This window comes from Lonchura striata, chromosome 5, assembly GCF_050655825.1.
Source record: "Lonchura striata isolate lonStrDom1 chromosome 5, ASM5065582v1, whole genome shotgun sequence".
Classification (NCBI taxonomy): Eukaryota; Metazoa; Chordata; class Aves; order Passeriformes; family Estrildidae; genus Lonchura; species Lonchura striata.
The window spans coordinates 28,751,975-28,773,753 of record NC_140707.1 but is presented as its reverse complement, the minus strand read 5'-3'; the positions used below and the strand labels follow the sequence as shown (position 1 = coordinate 28,773,753).

At 39.7% G+C, this 21,779-nt stretch overlaps 1 protein-coding gene across 16 annotated transcripts in view; it reads left to right on the top strand.

Annotated features, from left to right (window-relative positions):
- The window catches only part of TSPAN4 (tetraspanin 4), a 430,007-nt gene that overhangs the window by 295,621 nt on the left and 112,607 nt on the right, over nucleotides 1-21,779 (top strand). Inside the window, exon 1 of one of the 16 annotated variants that reach the window (XM_085581606.1) lies at nucleotides 16,510-16,527. The exons of the other annotated variants lie outside the window; for them this stretch is intronic. Coding sequence (XP_085437732.1) covers nucleotides 16,525-16,527 — 3 coding nt within the window. The 5' untranslated portion in view covers nucleotides 16,510-16,524. Of the gene's footprint in view, nucleotides 1-16,509; nucleotides 16,528-21,779 lie in introns of those variants that run through there. 16 annotated transcript variants of the gene reach the window in all.

The window sequence follows — 21,779 nt, the reverse complement described above, 5'->3', positions numbered from 1 at the left end:
GAGGCGAAGGAGGTCTTTTCTTATCCCAGCTTCTTTCTATTTGAGAGTATGGTAAACTCTTCAAATCCCATTAAGTCTTTGGGTACAAATTGGGTTCTTGTCTATTTTGTTGAACTGTTTTAGCAAGCAGATTTACATTTTGTGTTTCCAGTTTCAGAGGAAGAAGAAGAATAATCTTTTTATGAAATGGTGGGCCTGTGTTAAATATTTGAATAAATCGCTATGTACAGGTATCCTCTGGATTTCATAGTGGAAAAAGGTTGAGGGGGTTCTGTGATTCTAAATTAGATCTGAAAATGTGTAAATGCTGATTAAAGAATGATCACGCTGAGTGGCTTTCATCCATAGTCTGGATCACTCAAAGTGAGGAGCCTCCAGCAGCCAATTTAGTCATAAATCAAAGTATGTTTGGAGATTTGAAATTTGCTGTTGTCTGCTGTTAGGTATGTCTGGTCAAAAGTAAAATATGTCCATGGTCAAGAGACATGGTTTAGTGTAAAGTGAGAAAATTACCACCCTTCAGTTATCCTAGTATTTTAGCTACCTTGCATGGGAAGACAATGTGCCTTTCTTGTAGGCTGTTGCTTTAGATCCTGCCTTGTCAACTAAGCTCATGAAAATGAAAAGTGTGTAGCTCTTACAGAACATCAATAACATTTGGACACTTGGTTCTCTTCATCCACCTTGGAAATCTCTGCTGATTGCAGGGGCATTTTACTGAGTCTTCACACTATGCTGTAAAGGGTGTGAATTAGTACCCCTTTGTGGATTTTGGTGGGTGGTTTTTATTTGTAGAGATTCAGGTAATTGTGCATTTTGTGAGCTACATTTGCTGTAAACTGAACTTCAGAAGTAGGATAGCTTCTAGGGGAGCAGATTTGGTGCACACCCTTCTATGCATGACCTTTTAAAAAGCAACCAAGCGTCCAACCCACCCTTCTAGTGCCACACATGAATTATGAAGAATATATTTTTCAATTCTTTAATGCTGAAAACTCATTTATCTTCTCTGTCCTTAATCAGACCTACAGAAAAAGAGATATAACTTAAGTAATTTACTTTGCAGAATGAGGCACTGGCAATTTACTTGATTAATGACATGTACTAGCTTTTGCTCTGAATTTGAAATCCCACAAATATCATTTGACCTCTTTTTTACAATTAGCTCTATAGTGACAAAGGAAGCCAAGCCAAAAAATAAAATGTGTTCAGGGTTTCTCAGAGTGCCAAGGGTTTCAAGAAGGCTTCCTGTTTCTGTCCAAAATAGCTGATGGGTCCTGTTGAGCCAGGCATATTTCTACTCAGTGGTTGCCTTTCATACTGTGGTTTCTTTTAAGACTGCAATCATCTTAGCCATTAAAAACCAAAGTGGAGATGTTGTTTGAATTTGTCTTCATTTGTTAGGTCTGTGACAAAGCAATGCCTGAAAGAGCAGTATTTTATCTGTTACTAAGCTACTATTTCAGCATGCTGTTTTGTGCCAGAAACTTCATAATCTAATTAATTGAATACAAACAGAGCAAAACTATTATTTTAAATTAATTAACGGGAAGCTTAAAATAAATGGAAATGAAAAATGCTCCAGGATGTTTGGGCAGAGAGAAGTCTTGTTGTAGAGGTTTTGAAGGATTCAGTTACTGGTTTGGACCAGCAGATTGGCTGCTGGGCTGAGATGCAATATAGGACTGAAGGTACCATGTTGTGTTCTGCTGTTTAAGTCACGTAAGAAATATGCAGGTCCTGAATTGAAGGAGACTGCTCTAAAAAAAATAGCTTCGGTTTTTGGCAACTGACATTGTCTAAACAATAAGGCTATCTCTTCTTTTCACAGGAAATTTTGTTAGAGCCATTGTGCATCACAGCCAGAGAGGAAGATCTCTAAGGACCAGTGCTTCTGGCCAGGGAAAGAAGTTTTCAGATCTTTCTGCTTTTTTTTCCCCTCAAATTCTGACTTATTTGCCTATATCTGCTTTAGGATTACCTCTGATTTTTTCTAGCATACATGTTTCCCCCTTAATATTTGTTCATTTCAGCAAATGGGCTCTAACTTAAGTAATTAAGTTAAAGGTGTTAAATTTTGTATTCATTGTCCTATATCTAACTGGGGCAGGTCAGGAATAAAGATACCAGAACACTAGTTTTAGAAATTGAGTAGATTTAGTTGTCTTTGAGGGGCTAGAGTATCTTCCGGCTTGGAAGTTTTTTGGGCCTTATGCTCTGCCTAATTTTTAAGTATCAATGAAAATTGCTAAGGAAACTCCTGTAAAAGTAGTAGTCAATAAAGGAGGACTTTTAAAACCAGGTAACTATATATTTCCCAAAACTTCAACTGTGACTGAGATTTGTTGGGTTGGATTTCTTGTGTCACTTATTTTAATGACAATATCCTTTCTGTAAAGTAAGGAGAACTACATGCATCTGCTTGGACAATCAACAGCAAATCACAAATCCCATCAGCAAGCACACAAGAGGTTGCTGTACCTCAAATCCTTTTTATTTTCACCTTTAATGAAGTAGGAAGTTGTTCACTTAATATATTGTGCCCTGGCCTTTTCCCTGTAATTGACCTGGACTGCTGGGCTATGCCTTAATAAATGTGTTGTATAAAAGGAGAGAGAGATCAGGAGGGGAGCAGTGAGTTTTGACTAGGCTTGTCTTAGAGCTCTGGGTTTCCTGATCAGTTATTTCAAGGATCCTTCTACTCTGAGCAGGTTTGCTATTATAGCATAAAACTGATATGATTTCACTTCTGGAATGTAGTTTTGCTTTTGCCAAAATTGCTATATGTTCAGGGTAGTAGTTATGGTCTTCTTTGAGGACACGGTGAAGGTCCTTGTCCTTTCTGTGGCAGAGGACTGCTGTTTGTCTTCTCTGAAAGCTCACTTTATCTGTAGGGGAAGAAAGAGTCACAGGGCATTTTCCTTGCTTGTAGATACCCAGATGTCAGGACTGTTTGCAGGAAAGGTGGTGTTTGTCCATACCCCTTTAACCAGCTGCCTGATGGGACTGGCAGTGGACATGCTGCTTTACTGCTTTCCTCCCTAAGCTCAGGTGCCTCCATGGTTCCAGCTGTGATCTCAAGCTCCCTGGCTCAAACCATAATGGCTTCAGTTTCCAGATTTTTCCTGGTTAAATTGTGCAGAATCTCTCCTGTCCTTTAACAGCAAGGAATATTTCTTCCCAGGAGCTTGGCCAATAGTCAACTGTAGGTGTATTTCCACAGTAAAAAAAAAAAAAACAACCCAAAACAAATCCTGCTTTAAAACCACAGGGTTTGGTGGAGTGTTTTAGATGTTGATTCCATTTGAAAATCAAGTCAGCTGTATTTATATACGAGTGCAGAGACTAGAAAAGAGTGTAACTTAGGCACGCTAGGTGTTTTCAAAAGCTTGTCTGTAACTGAACCACTTTAATAATTTATATTCCTTTGAATATGATGTGCTCTGTATTGGAGATCTTTGTTAAAGCATGCTTCTTTGAGCACAAAGGATACATAGGAACATTTAACCCAGCCTCTTGGTTTCAAGATAAGCAATGTCTACATTATGAAATATTAGTCAGTATCTGTATAGATACATTCAAGTGCTGAATTGTCAGTGTATTGCAGGTGTTGATATGCACATGTGTAACCATAACTACTTAAAACTGCTAGCAACTGTCTGACTGTGGTGCAGAGGGGACTTCAAGCCTCTCTACAAGTTAGTGAATTGTTTTTTAAATTTTTTTTAAGTAATGCATAAAAATCAATTTCAGAATGTGTCATTGTTATTGTTTCACACCTTTTGCTCTTAAAGCTTTCAGCAGCTGCATCTTTCACATTGGCTCAAGGTGTGAAAACTGTAAATGCTTGAGTACTTGTGGCTGGCATGCTTAAGGACTTGGGTGTCAGACATCAGCAGATGAGCTGGAGATAAATCAGATTAGCCAGTTTTCCCATTTTATAAATATTTTTGAGTAAAACTCTGAGCTGCATAATTTTGGTTTGACTGCTGGATTAGTTAGTTTCTCTAGCTGGTTCATTTCTCACTCTTTGCATTGGAATGACACCATTTATTTTTGGTAAATATTCCCTGTCTCAGAATATAGGCAAACAGGATGTCAGAAAACTGTGCATAAATACCATCAGTCTCCATGTCTTTTTATGTGCCAAAAGAACTCCAAAGGAATCTTAATAAAACTGCAAAGTGCTTTAAAATTAGGAGTCACCAGAATTGGAGTAACTGGACATTTTCTCTGTTAAATGACATATCGTAAAGATTTTGTAGTTACATCCTTTAATAGTAGCGATCCTGTTGTGTCTTATTGAGGAAGATGCTTCACATTCATCGATTTTCTACCAATTTTGTTAATGGAGTAACTGAAGTATCTGTAGCTTGGGGTTTTTAATGGAAATAGGAATAAGACACACATCCTTTAATATGTTGGAAAGCTATTTACTAACAGGAAGGGTATTTCTGAAATGCTGAGATTCAAATTTCAAATTCCATTCCAAGCTTTGGAGGTCCATAACTTTTTTCAGCATATATAAAAGTTTCCTTATCTCATCTTCATAAATTTGAATACTTTGCCTGTTTTCTGTTCTGACCACCTTCCTGTGCCATTTTTCCCACCCAGCCAGAGCCTGAGGAGAAACAAGAAACTGTTTATGTGTTTCTGATGCTGAGGTTCAGAGAGGAATCTGCATTTGTAGGAAAACCTTGGCTGCCTTCGCATAGCCCTGGCTGCAGCCCACTCAGGGGAAATGGAGTTTTCAGCAAAGTCAGCTGCAGCAAACTTCAATAACTTTGCTAAGGAGCGCTTGGCTCCAGCTTGTCTGATGGCTTGTGTGTTGTTATTCTTCCTTGCCAAGTTGCACTTCCACACTCTATGTATACAGCTTCTTAAAGAAAATATTTTTTTATTTGTTTTTAAACATGAGCAAAACAGCATGAATTTCTCTAACCTGCTCCTGGGAAATGGCTGAACTGTCAAGTCTGAAATTTTCCAAAACAGCATAGCTAGAGGCATGCTCCTGGTATGGCAAAGTCTCTGGGATTTGAAGGGTTTCTCCTTTGGTCCTAGGAGCAGTCCTGTCCTGTACAGAGTACCCTTTAAAAGCATTTCAGCATCAGCTTGCTGCTGCTGACATTGTCTGTCAGAAATCAACTTGTCAGGGTACATTTTGTTTAGTTCAAGTTGTTACTGATGTATACCTTTCTAAATATGTATGGCTAAATGACACATTGGCCTTTTACAGGAAACTATCATTTTGACCTTAATGAGTTCTTTATTCCCCAAGACATTTATTTTCCCAACAGAGCAGGGTCTTGCAGAAGACATATGCAATCAGTCTGAAATTAAAAAGTAGCTTCCTGACCAGAGTACACAATTCACAGTGAAATCAACAGATGTTATTAGATGAAGAATCTCCAAGTTAGAGAGGATAGTCATAACTCTTCAGAAATAATTTCATGTTTGCATCATCCTTACATATAATTGTTCTACTTCCTGATTTCTGTATTGCAGTATTTTTCTTTTGTACAGATTCTCCTCTGTGTCTTTTCTGCTTGAATTCTTCAGTTGTACCATTACTGGAATCTGATAGTTCTTCCAGCTTGCCAGAGTGACAATGCTTATTTTTAGCTTAGGATTCATAGTTCTGTTGTTTTGGGGTTTTTAAAATTATATCAGTACTGATTCTCATATGTGAGCTACAAAATTTACTTTTTCTTTTAATAAAGTAAGGCTTTCCTTTGAAAGGAACTACTGGAGTGTGAGTAGTTGTGTTTGTCAGAGCATTCAGAAGGAGAAATTATTAATGATGAGTATGCTTCAGGAAGACAGTCCATTTTTGTTCTCATCTTCCCAAGAGAGCCCTGTGCATCTCTCTGTGTGTCATTATTACCCAGGAGTAGAGAGTGACATTAAAGTTTTCTTCTACATATCTCTGATTATGTAGTTGTATTTTTTACATTTTGTGGAACACATTAGAAAAGTAAAATAACAGTATAGATTCATCCTGCTAGCCTTTAACCAGGTAATGAAACAAATTGTAAGATCAATAAATCAGTTTCAATAGTAAATCCATTAAATTCAACTGAGTAAAATATTTTTTTAATAGCAACTACAGATCTGCCCTCAAATTTTATCTATTCAATGAAAACCTACATGGAAAGAGAATTTATATGAACACCTATAAAGATACTTAATTTGTTCTATAAATGTGTTTTGAAGTACATTACTCTGAAGCTTCAGTGGAACAGTGTCAAACAAAGTCAAATTTAATTGTGTTCCACAGACAGGAATGGATGCACAGAAGGACAGATTGCTCGTAAGATGTGCCTGCTGTGGTGGCCTTAGTGCTTTCTCTGCTACATGTTTTTCTCACTTCAGCCTTTCTGAGCTTTTCCGAAGTGTAACGTATCAATTCTGTGCAGGACTAATTTTTTTCGCTCTTCAGGAGAAGGTTTTATCCTTCATCAGCAGGTACAGACATTTGCTGAAAAGTGATGTTACAAATTGCACGTGTGTAGAGTGATGGCAGCAAAAATGTCTGTCCATTAAAAAGTGAAGTAGATAAATAAATGGGTGTAGCTTACTAAATTTTGTTTAGTATAAGGAGCTGTCCTGGGATATTAGAACATGTTGGCAGTTATTAGGTTTGTTTTTATTCATTGTTCTGTAGAGCTGGTGTGATTGGTGTGTTCTAGTGATGAATGTTTTTTTTAGTGTAGATCTTGTTTAGAATATGTGAAGTGTTTATAAATTACTATTTGTCCAGTTTCTCCAGTTTTGATTACTTTAATTGTCGGAACCCCGGTCTGGTTCAGGGGTTCCATGTGGTGGTAAAGTCTCTCCTCCAACCCATGCTTCCAAAGAAAACTCTGCTGCCTCTTGTTGTTTGGTCTCAAGGCAGTTTATTGCAAGCTATCTAAAAGATTGTCTTCTCTGGCTACTGCAGTTTGGGCAGCAGCTCAGGCAGAGTCACACACACCCCTGACACCCTCTCTGTCTGCTGTCTTCTTCTCTCCCCCTGCCCAGGGCTGCTGCTGTCTTTTATATGATACATTACGTGATACGTGTTTACAGTTTATCCCGAATACCTACTACCTGTATTAAATGGTGCTTTTCTACTCTAAACCAATCCATAAGTGTCAGCATCATCAAGAACATGGAGGTAAGGAAGAAGAAAGAGGAGGAACAGGACCGGCCTACATTCCTCTATCTTACAACTTCTGACCCCATGTACAAAGTAAAACCCCCCCTGTATAGGTGCTAAAACCCCTCTGTATAATACAAAAAAATTCTCCCCTCTACTTTGTAGCTACTTCTACTATAATATCTAAACTTTTGTGACTGCTTGTTCCACCTTCAAAGTTGGTAACTCATTCCATGGCTGAAACTCAAAATCACAGCTGTTTCCAGCTGCCTGCCAGGGTTTCAAATGCTTCTGACCAGGGCCTGGAACCTCCAAAAATGTCTGAGGGACATTTTGAGTTCCAACATTTAATGATATTTTCTACAAGCAATTTACTTGCTTAGATTAACCCTCATATTTATTTGTTTAATTAAATATCTTTTATGTACAAATGCGTGCATCCAGAGATCACAAGTATGCCATTAAACTGAAGAAGGATGTTGGCAGTTGCATTTGGCTTTTTTCCTCATTTTCCAAGGTAATGAATAAGCAGTTTCTTTGAAAATGGAAACAGTGGAATTGCCTATTTTAAGCTGTTCATTCTTCAAAAGGAGAGTTGCAGTCTTTAGAAAAGCTGATCAATTCCTAGTATGTCTGAGGCTTTATAAAGGCCATCTCATAAGAGCTAGTTTATAATATAGCATCTTGTGCCTGGCTCTCTCTAATCCCCACTGGTGGTTAAAACAGTGTGCTAGATTATAAAAAGCTTTATTCCCAAATCTGTACATCTTTTGTGACAGAGGAATGGGTGGACCAATGTGTATTACACCAGTTGGAGTCCTTGGTAGTCTTTCTCAAACCACCAAGCTCTTTCTTGACTCACCTGGGAAATCACTGAATTTTGAACCTGTAGGACCTACACCTGACACACCCAAGCAACCTGACAACCTGACACAACCAAATTTAAGCAGAATAAAATTTATTCTGTTTTACAACATAGTTACCTCAACATTTGTCCCTCCTCTCCTTCATCTGCCGGGATACTTCGTTCTCTGCTTTTCTCACCCTGCCTCTTTGGCAAGAAACACATCATCATTTCTGAATCACCATGACCTTGTCTGACTGATGAGGACAGAACAGCTTAATATTTTCTCCTCTTTGGTATGCTCCAGCCTGACATTTACTGAAAGCATAGCTCATGGGGGAGAAAATCAGGATGCCTGTATGGTGAGGAAATCTTGCTCTAATGGGGCTGCATCAGCACTTCTAGTGCATTAATATTTTTATTAGACTGTATAGAAAATACTGGAAGTAAACACATTAATGTGGATCAGCATTTCTGAACTATGGGTGTGTTTTATAGAGGCTATCAACAAGACAGTGCATTTGAAAGCTTTGTTGATCTGGATCAACAATTCAGTGTATCAGTGATACATGCAAATGCTTAGGCCCTGTGGCCCAGGGAGAACAGAGATGTGTTGCTGTGTTTCACTAATTCAAGGATTATTAGACTTTGATTTGAAGCTGAAGTTCAGAATTTGTTAGATATTGATTGTCATGTGAAAACTTTCTTGTTGATGAATTTAATTCACAGTGAAAATGGGGACTGTGCATGGCAGTAAGTGATTTTTTTTGCCTTTGAAATTTAATTTATTAAATCTTTTTGGAGGAAGATAGAATTCAATTCTAATAGCAGCTATAAAAATTCACTCAGCTCTTAATGACTGTATATGGCACATTATCAAATGGAGGCAGAACCAAAAATTAAATAAGAAGTGTTTCCATTACATTGGAACAGCAATATAGGCCTGATCTAATCTCTAGTCTTCGGTGTCTTGTCCCTGACCCCACATTTTGGTCTTCTAGTTGTCTGTCTGAAAGCACTTGAAGCAGCTTAGACCTTTCCTTGAGCTTGCTTTCTGACCTTTTTGGTCACCAAACCCAACCTGATGGGTTTTCCATATCTCCCTTGTCATCATTCCCTTTGGATTGTAACTACATTGGAACTAGAAGAACACCAGCAGTGGAAACCAGGGGAAATTGGTCTTGAAAGGGAAGATCAGAAACAAAGCAGCACAGTTAATGTGGGTGGAAGGAGGTACTGAAGTGAGACAGGTAATTGTTAAGGTCTGAAATTGAGGGGCAGGGCCCTTGAGTTTTGTTTATCTCGGAGAGAGAAGATGCAGAAAGGCGCAAAACCTCAGTAAACAAAAGGGTATAGGGGAGGAGACAGAGGTAAATCCTGACCAAAACCAGACTGCTTTAATTCACAGTATTTATTTATTGTATAGTCTAATTGCTTACATTGTGTAACAAGTATATTAGAAACTATATATATATATATATAATCTTTTTTTCTTCCATTGCCAAGAAATGTGGTCATAGAGGAGTGGGTACTTGAGACCAAGAGAAACTCGTCATTTCTCTTTCCTGAGGTAAGAGATGTAGTGCACTCCTAGGGATTCAGTTATGCATTGCACTGTTCTGTCCATGGACATAGGTGTAAAGGCCCCAGTAATGGGGACATTTTTGTTCATATCCAAAATTATTTACTGATTTTTAATAAGTGCATTTTCTTCTGCTCTTCCTAATAGCTTTAACATATTCAGTCCCTGTGAGCATCACGCTGGCAGAATGTGATGAGAAAGAGAATGAAGTCCACTGAGAGTGACTGCTAAAGATCCTTCACTCTTTACCTACCCAAATTAGGGAGAATGCACCTGAAATTTCAGTACAGATATTCAGCACACGAGGAAAAGTAGAGGAAATCATTTCCATTTCGTTATTTTCCTCCTTCTTCAGCCAGTTCTAAAGGTAACATTGCTGAACTCCATGATTTCTTCAGAATTGCAGTAGAGTTTCATCTAAGCCATATACGCCCCATTTCACCTTGTGTTGAAGTCCTGGTAATGTCACAGGATGTCAGTATGAGTTGTAATTTAAATGTGCTCACATAGTATGCTCTGGCTCCCTTTATCAACTCAATTATTTAATACCTGCCTATTACATTATTTCTACCCTTCCTTTCAACACACAGGTGAAAAACAAGAGTAAGTTGGCTTGTACTTTGTCCATATTCTGGTAGCAGAAGCAAGTGCATGAGCTTACATTCTTTTAAAACTTTTAAGTTCTTATCATACAAGGGAAATGAAAATGTGTCAGTGCTGTAAAGAAGACATCTGGACAGTCAGGTAGGAGTGGCTCCATGAATATTGCTGATTTCACACATAATCTGATCCTACTGGGCACAGATTACCTTTGTGGGTGATGACCTAATGAGGTGCCTAGCACAGGTTACTGGTGGAGGATTTTGGGAAGTGCTCTCTCAGGTGCCCATTCTGGAGCACAGAAATTTAGATGTTTTGCTGCTTTATGGAAAACAGAGTTGATCTGATGGTCTTGGCTCTAAAGCAGCTGTCATCTGCTTGTGCTTTTTCATATCACCAGTCAGATTAAGCAGCAGAAATGGCAGTAGCAGCAGCAACACTGTCACTCAGTCTATTTATTTCTCTTGAGCTCCTTTTACTGTGCTTTTGGGACATAATTTTCAGATACATATCGGATATCCAGAGAAAGATATTCATAAACAGCATGTTTGTTGGCATGCTGTTCAAAGCCATAGAATGAACTCATGCAGTTGCTCCCAAGTGTCAGTATGAGCACATTCCTGCCTCTGTGTTATTAAGTCCTGAACAAAATCAGGAGTATTGTTCTCAGGTTGTGCTTTGCAGCCCCATGGAAGGGTCTGGTTTTAGTGTGCTCACAGATTGCTCCTGCAGGCTAAGAGACTGTGCACCCCTCCCACTGGTCTCTTCTGTTTGGACATCTTTGTGTGCAGAGAGACTGGGCAAGCAGGACACATGCAATTTTAAGGGTACATAGTGGTAATTTATTGCCTAATGCATGTAGTAGTCAACTAGGGTCAAAGTGCTACTATGATATCAATGTGCCCTCCATTGCAGATGCAGAGACTTAATGGGTGATGGGTTAATTGGCAGACTGGCATCAGTCAGCTGGGAAAGGGCTCTCCTCTGCTTCTCAAGCTTATTCAATGTGCTAAATTTCTGTCTTTTAATTCTCTCTCTTTTTTTTTTTTTTTTTTTTTTTTTTTTTTTTTTCCTTAGGGCTTTAGAGCTTCTTTTGTCACTGTTTTTGTCTTGAACCACTGACTGGAACCATCTGAATAGTTTAATTCCAGTCTGCATTTTTTTCTTACTTGTCTTTAGCTTATGGATTGTCTCACAACTCAATAACCATTTCTGTACAACAGAGCTGAGCCAGATTCTCTTGGCTATTCTGCAGCATGCCAGGTCTCAGACAACTCAACCCTACAGATGTGGTTGGTCTTTGGGGAAATGCCAGTAATCATCTATGATGGTGCAACTTTTATTTTAAAAGGGGAGATGCAAGCGGGATAGAACAAATTTTCTCCTTGGCTCAATTTTAATGTTTTTGTAGAATGGAGGCAAAACTCTTTTCTGATACCAGGAATGTGAATGAAGTGAGCTTTTGGTGTTGTACCTGCCTGTGCAAGACACAGCTTCTGCTCTCCAACCTGACTAGGAAAATGGTCTGTCTACTTCCGACTGCTATCTCAAAGCACTGAAATGTTATAAATGTCCTTTTTTTGAGTGGGGGTATGGCTGTTTGTTTGGGGTTTTTTTGGTCCCCCCCCCACCCCCACCCCACCCCAATATGATCTGTTTGGCCATATTTGGGTAAGAGAGTGTTCTTTTAGTTATTGAGGTTATTCCTGGTGTGTTCTTGTTCTCATTCTAAGTGAACTAAATCATCAAACCTCTGCTGGTCTGTGTAGGAGATCTGGGCTCAGTCTCTAGAAGGAACAAACAGGTGGAGATATAAGTGGCATGAATATCAATAAAGGGAATGAAAGAGTAAAGTTTAGCAGATCATGGGCACACATAAAAAGGGGTGCTTTAAAGTGTGCCTAGAGCAGTGGGACTGGAGAGAGCCTTTGAGCATCTCAGCAAGAATCCATTAGAAGTGCTCAAAGACTTGAAAAGGGAAAAACACTTGAGGTCCTGTGCTTGCAGGAGAGAATCTGTCCTGTGTGAAGTCTGAGTGAAGGGCCTCCAAATACAGAAATCAAAATCAAACCTTACTTGTGTCTTCTGGGTTTTGCCTCTCATATCTACTGTTGTATTTTAAGAATGAAAAAATACAATGTCTTTTGAGGCTGGAGGTGACCCTGAATACTTAAGCTCTTTAGCATTCTAGTTTATCTTTGTCATCACCCACGCCTTGAAATGAATCTCCCAGATTAATTTTTTATTGAAGCAGGATTTACATCTTTTGAGCCAGGATTCCCTGAAAAGCTGCCCATCTTTTCATGTGTTTTCATTTTAGTGCCTGTACTGTGACAGTGATGAGTGCAGCCTGCTCTTCCAGACTCTGGAAATGTCAGTTTTTCAAAGGCAGCTCTCTAGGGTCTCCACAAGTGAGAGCATTCCTGATGCTGATTAACTTAGGGGAAATGTTGCCAGTCAGTCACAAGGGAAATGATGACACAGAATAATCATAGAATCTCAGAATGGTTTGGGTTGGAAGGGAGGTTGAATATCTTCTTATTCCACCCCCCTGCTATGGGCAGGAGCACCTTCCACTAGACCAGGGTACTCAAAGACCAGCCCCCATCCAAACTGGCCTGGAACACTTCTAGAGATGGGGCTTTCTTGTAGGCTTCCTGTAGATGCTGGAAGGGGCTCTGAGGTCTCCCTGGAGCTTTTTTGTCCCCAGACTGAACAACCCCAGCTCTCCCAGCCTGTCCTCATGGGAGAGATGCTGATCATCTTCAAGTCTCTCTTCTTGGCCCACTTGAGCAGGTCCATGTCTTTCCTGTGCTGAGGGCTCCAGAGTTGGATGTAATACTGCAGGCAGGGTCTCACCAGAGAGGAGTAGAGGGGGAGAATCTCCTCTGTCACTCTGCTGGCCATGCTTCTCTTGATGCAGTCCAGGATATGATTGTCTTTCTGGGCTGCAAGTGCATATTGCTGGGTCATGTTAAGCTTCTCATCCTCCAGCATCCGCAATTCTCCTCAGGATTGCTCTCAGTCCATTCTCTGCCCAGTCTCTGTATTTGGGGCTGCCCCAACCCAAGTGCAGGATGTTACACTTGGCTTTGTTGATCTTAAGATTCTCTTGGGCCCATGTCTCCAGCCTGTCTGGGCCCCTCTGGATGGCATTCCTGTGTGTTGGCTGCCCCTCACAGCTGGGTGTTGTCTGCAGTCTTGCTGAGGGTGACTTGATCCCACTGCCCCATTGCTGACAAAGACGTTCAACAGCGCCAGTCCCAAGAACTCACATCAGGACAGTGTGACAACTCTAGGAGGTGTGTGTGAAAGAGACACCAAAATCCTGAATGAAAAACAAACAAACAAAAAAATAGGGGCTTTAGTTGGTACTGCCTGTTTTTGGCTGCACTTAACCCATCAGTGACACCTTTGAGCCGATTGTCTGGCTTGGTGTGAATGGTTAAGCCGTAGCCAAGAGCCTGAAGCTCATGGACGGACACATGTAGGCACAGGCACAAACACACACATGCGCACACACACAAAGGGTAATTATTGTGAAATGGGCAGGCAGGAGTTAATCATGGTGAATATGCATGATTACAAGACTCAACTTTCTTGCATGCCTAAAGCCAGACAATGTGAATAATCCAGCAGGTAGACCAGAAAGGTCACAGGATTTCAGACTATAGACTGGGAATATGGTTTAGAAGAGAAAAGGGACTGGCATTCCACACATACAGATAGACTTCCTGGGCTTGTTTGACTGTTATAACAGATCTGAGTAACTGCTCCTTGCTCTTCCCCCTTTGTTAATACAGAGAACAAATAAAGTACCCAAAAGGAGTTAGGTAAATTGAATTGTGAAACAGAGATTCTATTCAGCCCAGTCTGTTGTCTGTTTTTTATGCTGTCTGTATAGTAAACTGAGTGTTTTTTCATGATCAAGAGCACAAAAGAAAAGATGAGACAATAAGTATCATGGTAAATCATCTTGTACTCAGATGCTCAATCAGGGCTCCTTATATTAAGCCCAAAGTCCAGCCAGATTGAGGAGTTGCTTTTCTTAGAACATTAAACTGTGCTCCTGGAAGCGAGCAGCAGAGATGGGAATTGTATTAATTAAAATATGTCCACATGATTCTAACAGTCAAGCTGTGCATTGTGCAAGGGACATAGGCAAAAAAAAACCTATCCCCTGAGGCCCTTGGAAATTTCCTTTTCAATATCACATCAAATGATCTGCATGCTTCTGGGCATCCAAGTAATGCTCCCCAGATAGCCCTCTAGAGGACTCCTCTACTGGAGAAGGACACTCATGCTGAGCACAACAGTGGCTCTCCATACAGTGCCCACAATTCCAGCTGCAGCTGCTCTGATGCCTCAGACGAGCAAGAACTATCAGTCAAGGAAAGTGTGCGTGGTCAAACATGCAGATGATGGAAAAATCTTTCCTGCTTCCCTCAACTGAGCATTCAAAGCTGTGCAGTGAGTTTTGACTTTACCCGTGCTGCAAATAGAGAAATACAAGATCAGGATGTGGAGTAAAATTGTTCCACTCTTGGGAGAGTCAAGGTCAAGAGGGTTCTTCTGGAGCACTTAGACTTACTTTCTTCTTTCCCAGCTATGTAGACCATAAAGTCTCTTCTAGAAGCAGCATTAAAATACATATTTTAAAGTCTTCAGATCCAGGCATGTCTATCACCTCTTCTGGTAACCAGTTTTGATACTTAATTATACTTTCCCTAAGAAATTTTCCATTGAGATTCAATCTGTCTCAATTTAGCTTTCAGTCAGTGGATCTTGCTATGCTATTGACAGCAGGATTAGAAAGGCTACATTATTTGATCTCTTTCCTGTCAAAAAGCACTGTTTCATGTTGCTCACATCAACTCCAGGTTTACTCTTTAGTACACTAAATTTAGCAAAAATTCCTTAGCCTTTGCATTGTCAGGATGGTTTTGTCTGTTCCTGGGACACTTCTATAATCCTTCTTTGCACTTGTTGTAAGATACCCACAGCCACATTGTTATGTATAGGTCAGAACTGCTCACTCCAGACTAAAAATGTTGTTTCCAGTGCTGCTCACACAGGGCTAGGAATTGCTTCCCTGGGTGTTGTTAGGGCTGAAGTTACCCTTTTTGTTTGCTGTTCTCACAAGTTGTTAGTTAATAATTATCTATTAAGACCAGCAAGTTTTTTTTTGGTAGTTGCCCTTGCTGCAGAGAGTCTGTCCTGATGCAGGTGTGGTTGTGTTTGTTGTTCACATATGCAGAGTGTTCCTCGAGGTCATGCTGAATAATGAAGATTATTTAGGTTAGCAGGAACTCAAGGTCCTCTGCAATCTGGGAAAGTTACTGGCCCAAGAAGACAGCCTGTGCTCAGCTAAGAGTGAGGCTCAAAGAGTTGTCTGCTTTCCTCTATGCCTAGAGCAGGGCTCCTTAGCAGCTGGCTTAGGTGAGGCTTAACTGTTGTCCTCTGTTTCTTCTGTGACAAATGTAGAGATTAAAGGATAGAAAAATAAAGCAACACACAGAAATCAATAAAGAAAAACTGCAGTTGCATGATGCTTGGTAAGCCTATCTTCCAGGATATATATGTACCTTTTCAAAAAGTAGATGAAATAATGTAGAAATAGTTGGGATGAAAGTCAAACTCATTTGCAAATCAAATATTTAAAGGTTTAACAGATAGGAAAATTAATCGCTGCTCAAATTGACTTACCCAAAGCTGTAAGCATCATTTATGCAATGATGACACATGGGTGGAATCAGTGATGAAGCAGAGATTTAGTCTGCCAAATTTAATATAAACACTGAGCAAAAAAAAAAAATATTTCTGGATTAAGAATTTTTTGATGTGCTCATTATGTTACAGTAAGATAAAATGGTCACAGGTGTAGTGTAAAGCACTGGCTGGCTGAGCTAGATCATACTTAGCTCAGACTTTTTAAACAAGAGTTTTGCCAACCCCCCTACATCCTCTTGTGTTTACCATGCCATCCAGTCTTTGTGGGTTTCTAAAGAATTGTAGGAAACTGTATTATAGTCCTTTTGTGAATCTAGTGAGGATGTTTCTTACATTATTACCTAGGAAAATACACTTAACTTCACTTTTTTTGAAAGTGGCAATCGTGTAAGAAGTTGATGGGTTAAATGCACCTGTGTAGTAGACATGGGAATTTTGATTCATTGTCTTTGCAGTCATAACTCACCTTCTCTCTGCTCATGCACTGTGTCAGAGTCTTGAGTTAGCTGCTGATTCTGTTTATTCCTCATACACCGTGTGTGCTAGACCAGATTTGCATAAATCCTGAGCATTCCCAGCTGCAAGCATGAGGCTTGGATCTGTGCTCTGCACGTGTGGGGTGTCATATAAATGGTAAGTACTTTGGAAATACCACACTCCAGGGGGCTCAAGTTTGTTCTTTAAATGTAGTTTTGGCTGCTTCATCTTTACTAATGGCTAATGGCTTTAGTTTCATGTCTGCCAGAAAAAGACTGTAATAATGCCAAATGTTTTAAGAATATTGAGGCAAACCAAAAAATGTTTCTGCTGCTAGCTAGTGTAAAAAATAAAGGCTGACCATGTAATGCAGTTGTTTAGGGTTTATGGGTATACAGAAACAAGATGTGATGCAATTAACTGAATGTGGAGGTTGAGAAGAACTACCAAGTAACTGTAAAATGAGCTATAATTCCTATATAAACATGGGTTTTTTTCAGTGCATCCTAGTGCCATGTGCACTGCAGAGGAACCTGAAGTGCAACAGGCAACATATTATTGTCTGGCATTGCAGTCCTAGCTCTGATGTGCTGGAGGGCTTTTTGGTTTGTTTTTCAAATTTAATAAAAATATGTCCCTGCATTTCAGTAGCTATTTGTTTGATGGGAAGTGAGGACATCTGAGCCATTAATGCCTGAGGCAGGCCAGGTGTGGCTGTGGAAGGAGGTCCTTCTCTGTGAGCCTAATGAGTCATTCAGGGAGATGACTGTACACTGTGTCACTCTACATCACTGCTGACGCCTGATGGAATTAATCATACTATTTATATCAATAAGATTAGCAGCAGATAGGTTCAGGGTTATTAATGGTGTAATTAGCAACTATGAATTTGTATCAGTGGTGTGTAGTACCTTCTACATTAGCATGTCATAAAAGCTATCACTGATAGTAAGGAGATGTCAGCTGCTGAGTTAATGAAATGCCTGCTTGCAGATAATTGTAATTTAAGCAGCCACATTTACCTTGGTGAGTGTAATCTTTTCCCTCTCTAGGGCTTACCATAATGCCATGGATAGTAAAAACAGCACCAGAAATTGGAAGTGTCTAGTCAAGCTCCAAGGGCTGTGCAGGTCTTCTCAATGCATCTTACCCACTAGTATTGATTTTACCAGTTCTTGAATATTTACAGTAATTGTTCCTCGCCAACATCCCTGGAGGTGTATTCACTTACCAGTTATTCTTTTCCTTACACTGCCAACTTACCTACCAACTTCTGAGGCAGAATAATTCCCATCTTTCATTTATACATTTATGTTACTGCCTTGAAGATATTTATAGATTATTATTGTCTTCCCCATGAGTCATCTCTTTTCTAAACTGTTAGTTCCTCCAGCATTTTTGTATGTGTGACCTGTTTTTCTAATTTTCTGAGTCGCTGATGGAGAAGGGGAACTGCCAACAGTTTGTAAATAGGGTGTGGGTCAAAGGAGAAAAGACTGTATCAGAATTCATACCTGAACTTCCTGTCCCAAACCTTTTTATTCAGTTCCTGCTGAAATGATTGTAAATATAACTTGGTGTCTGCTGGTTCACACTCCTGGTTCTCAATACAGGAAAGTCAAACATTAGATGAACTTCAGTCATTTAAATTCATTGGTATTGAAATAGTTGCCCACAGCTGTATTGCATTCAATGAAATGGTGTACTGAAGATAAACCATCATAAAATCAACCCATCTACCTGCTCAGGACTCTTAATTCAAGAGTTAACTTTGAACATCTGCCTGTTGGGCTGAAAGTGTTTTATACTTTGCAGAAATAATGTAGTATAGGTGGTAGGTATCAGATCAGTGATGATGACTTGATGTCACCACAGAATGTTTTGCTGAAAGCAAATGCTAGGTATTCTATGTAAATAAAATATGCAGAGGAGAGGGTAAGATCCAGTTGCCTTGGAAAACTCAGGTTTTAAGGGCACATTTTAATGTTTCAGCATATAGTAATTTACTCTGGTATCCTGTCATTGTGTCTTCACTGTATGCATTCACCATGTTCCAAATAAGATCAAAGAAAAGCAAATCCCTATCATCCTCCAGTTAAATAAATATTTAATTTGAGAAGAATAGGACAAACAGTGCATTGAGCATGTCATTCAGCCTGAATCTGATGACCTGATCTAGTTCCTTGTTTGCACAAAGTTCTACTTAAAGAGCATCCTAAATTACAAATGTTCTTCACTTGAGAAAGCTCTTCAGTGCAGTATCATGTTAAGTACAACAAAATAATACAGCTCATATGAGATGAAAGTGTCTTCAGGGACTCATAGAACAATGTCTGCCATAACACTGATGTATTTTATAGACTCTCTGCCCTTCCTTTAGTTCTAATCTGCTCTTGCAAATAGCTTGCAGGAAGTTCGAGTAGTGTTTGTGTACCAGCCGAGTTAAGTTACAACCTCTGTTTACAGCTGGGTTGTTCAAAATCCTTGCTTCAGCTCATGCATCTTTATCTTAGAAGATTCTCCAAGTGATATTTTATTCATATTTATAGCAGAATATAAAGTAACTTTTCCAGCTGTGGCTGTACAAAATATTTAATGTGGTAGAAAAGCTGTCTCACTTGTGCAATAATCGGCATTGGGCATTACAGAGTTTCATAATCCTGGTACTTGCAGTGTCTCTCAAGCAGTAACAGCCATTGCTGTCAAAACCATTCTGAATCCACAGTATGTACATAGAAAACCAAATGGCTGGTAACTGCCCCATAAATTTTATGTTGATTGTCTTTATGTTACCGTTTAACATAAAGGGAAAAGCTTAAAATACTGGAATGAACAGTTCTGTGTTTTATCAGTTACTTTCTCTAGCACTTAGCAGAGCCTCCACATTGTTTCTAGAAAAGCTTTTTCTTCATCTGGTGTCCAGTAGAAGTCAGACCTGGTGTGGATTCTAGCTTCTGTATAGACCTTACAGTTGACATTTCTTAAGGACTGGTGGAAGAGAAAGGAAAGAGCCCAGTGAGGGCAATGTCAGTGTAGCAACGCTGTTTGGGAATTACTGAGGGGACCTTTGGACATCATCAGTAGGGAGTAAAGAGAAGTGCTTGGTTAAACAGCAGGGTAACTGTGTAAACTTTCAATTCAGTCATCAATGTATGAGCAATGTCCACTTTCACATAGGTGAGTTAGTAAAATACAGAGCCAAGAAATTAAAACTGCATCACCAGAATGCTTCCATAAATGAAATAATGCAAAGAAAAATAGCTTTAAAGTCTCCTGGAAAATCTATTAATATGGTTTGCTTTTCACTGCAACATTGATCTTAATTTCTTTGGGGATTAATTTTCACAGTCTAAACGTACATGTAAGCATACAGTGTGTGTAAGTATAATGAGATACAAAACATACATCAAAACCAAGTACTGTATCCACCTGTTTTCTGTTAACTTCTTTTGTCTGTTAATGCTGTTTGTGTCCTGATTATGGCTGCAACCTCATAGTGATTCTTACATGGGTTAGGATCAGTCAGTGAGGAAACTCCATGGAAAAACTGCACACACCACCAAAAAAAAAAAATTATAACAAGCTTCCACTTGCTTCCACTACCCTCAGAGGCAGATTAACATTATAAAGTATAGCCTGCTTCTCTGAATGTTATTCATAGAAAAATATCTCAACTCTTCACACTGTGTTATTTTCTGTGTATGAAAACATACCTATTTTAATTTAGATTTTTCTCCTCCTTCCTTCATCAAAGGAAAACTAGATTTTTGACAGCCTCTTCTTTTTACCTACTTATTAAAATACTTTAGCAAACTTGAACACTGTTGTAAACAAACTCATTTAAGCCTGTCTTCCCCTGATAAGGATTAACACAAGCCAGATATTCATTCTCTGCAGCTTCCTGAGAAAGTTGTCTTTGTGGCAGACCTGTAAACCAGTGATTCAGGCTGAGTGTGCTGTATCTCCCACTGCATTCTCTGGGATTCAAGTCTGTAAACCCACTCCTGCTTCTGCAGAACTATATAGAGTATTACCTTTATATTTTTCATGAACAAAGTGGATCTATTGGCAGCCCAAGCCAACAGAAAAAAAATACTGAACAAATTAATCCAAACAGAGTGTAATTATCTGGAAGGCTGCACAAATCCAGGGATCTGAAGAAGGGTTGTGTGTATCCATCTGTCCGTCCGTCTATTTATCTGTCTCTGCAGAAACGTTCACAGGTGGCTCCCTTCTGGATGAGCTGAAACTGTGGAATGGCCTTCATATGCAGCACATTGCAGTGCTCAGGCTGAGGAAGTTTGGGCTCTTCTTGGAGAAGTGAAGGTTGAGTGGAGACCTCACAGCGATGTTCCAGTATCTGAAGGGAACCTGCAAGGAAGCTGGAGAGGGATCCTTTGTTAGGAACTGTAGCAATAGGACAAGGAGTAATGGGTTCAAACTGAAAGAGGGGAAATTTAGGCTAGGTAAGGGTGGTGAGGCACTGGAACAGGTTGCTCAGAGAAGTTTTGGATGCCCCATCCTTGGCAATGTTCAAGTCCAGTTTGGATAAGGCATTGAGCAACCTGGTCATGGCAGGGGGCATGGAACTTAATGATGTTTAAGGTCCATTCCAACCTTTAAAATTCTGTGATTATTACAGTCAATCATGGACCTTGTCAGTTCTGCAAAGGCATTGGGGATGCAGGATGGCAGTGGGTGAGAAGGCTGGTAGAAGTACCTGGGCATCTCTTGTTTCACATAAACTAAGCCTTGATGTTAGTTACCTGGTGCAGTGTGTTTCCATATTGTGGTGCAAGTTCCATTATCCCTTAGCAGCAGATGATGGAAAGTTCAGAAGCATTCTGGACATGGAAAGCAAACAGTGAGGTGGGCTGAGTCATCTTTCTGTTATCAGTGATGCAGCAGATTGGCCACTCCAGGGAGCTAGAGCTCCTCCATCACTCCTGTTGTCCTGGGAAACAATCCTGCTGAGAAAGAATATGGATAAGGGGAAAGCAAGGAAATAGCCAGGAAATTTTACCAAGTGCAGTTCATTCTGTGTTTCTTGATCCTAGCAGTGCAACTGGCCTGGAACTCCCACTCAGAAGTTAACTGTGAGCAAGAAAACTGTGTTGTATTTGTATGCTGGCAGATCCACATGTCTTCAGTACCAACCTTTTTTTTTTCTTTTTCTTTTTTTTTTTTTTTTAATCTAAAGGAATAAGGTCATTAGAAGCCTTCTCTAAGGTGCCTTTGTGGAACTTTTCAATACTTTCAAGTCTCTAACAAGCTCTTGAAGCCACTCTAGAGATGCATCAGTGAAAGTACAAAACCAGTAAAATAAGGGAGAAAAAACCTGGATGGAATTAGAAGTTGTAATGGGAAGGTAACAGGCCTACATTACATTCTGTAAATAATTGCTTTTA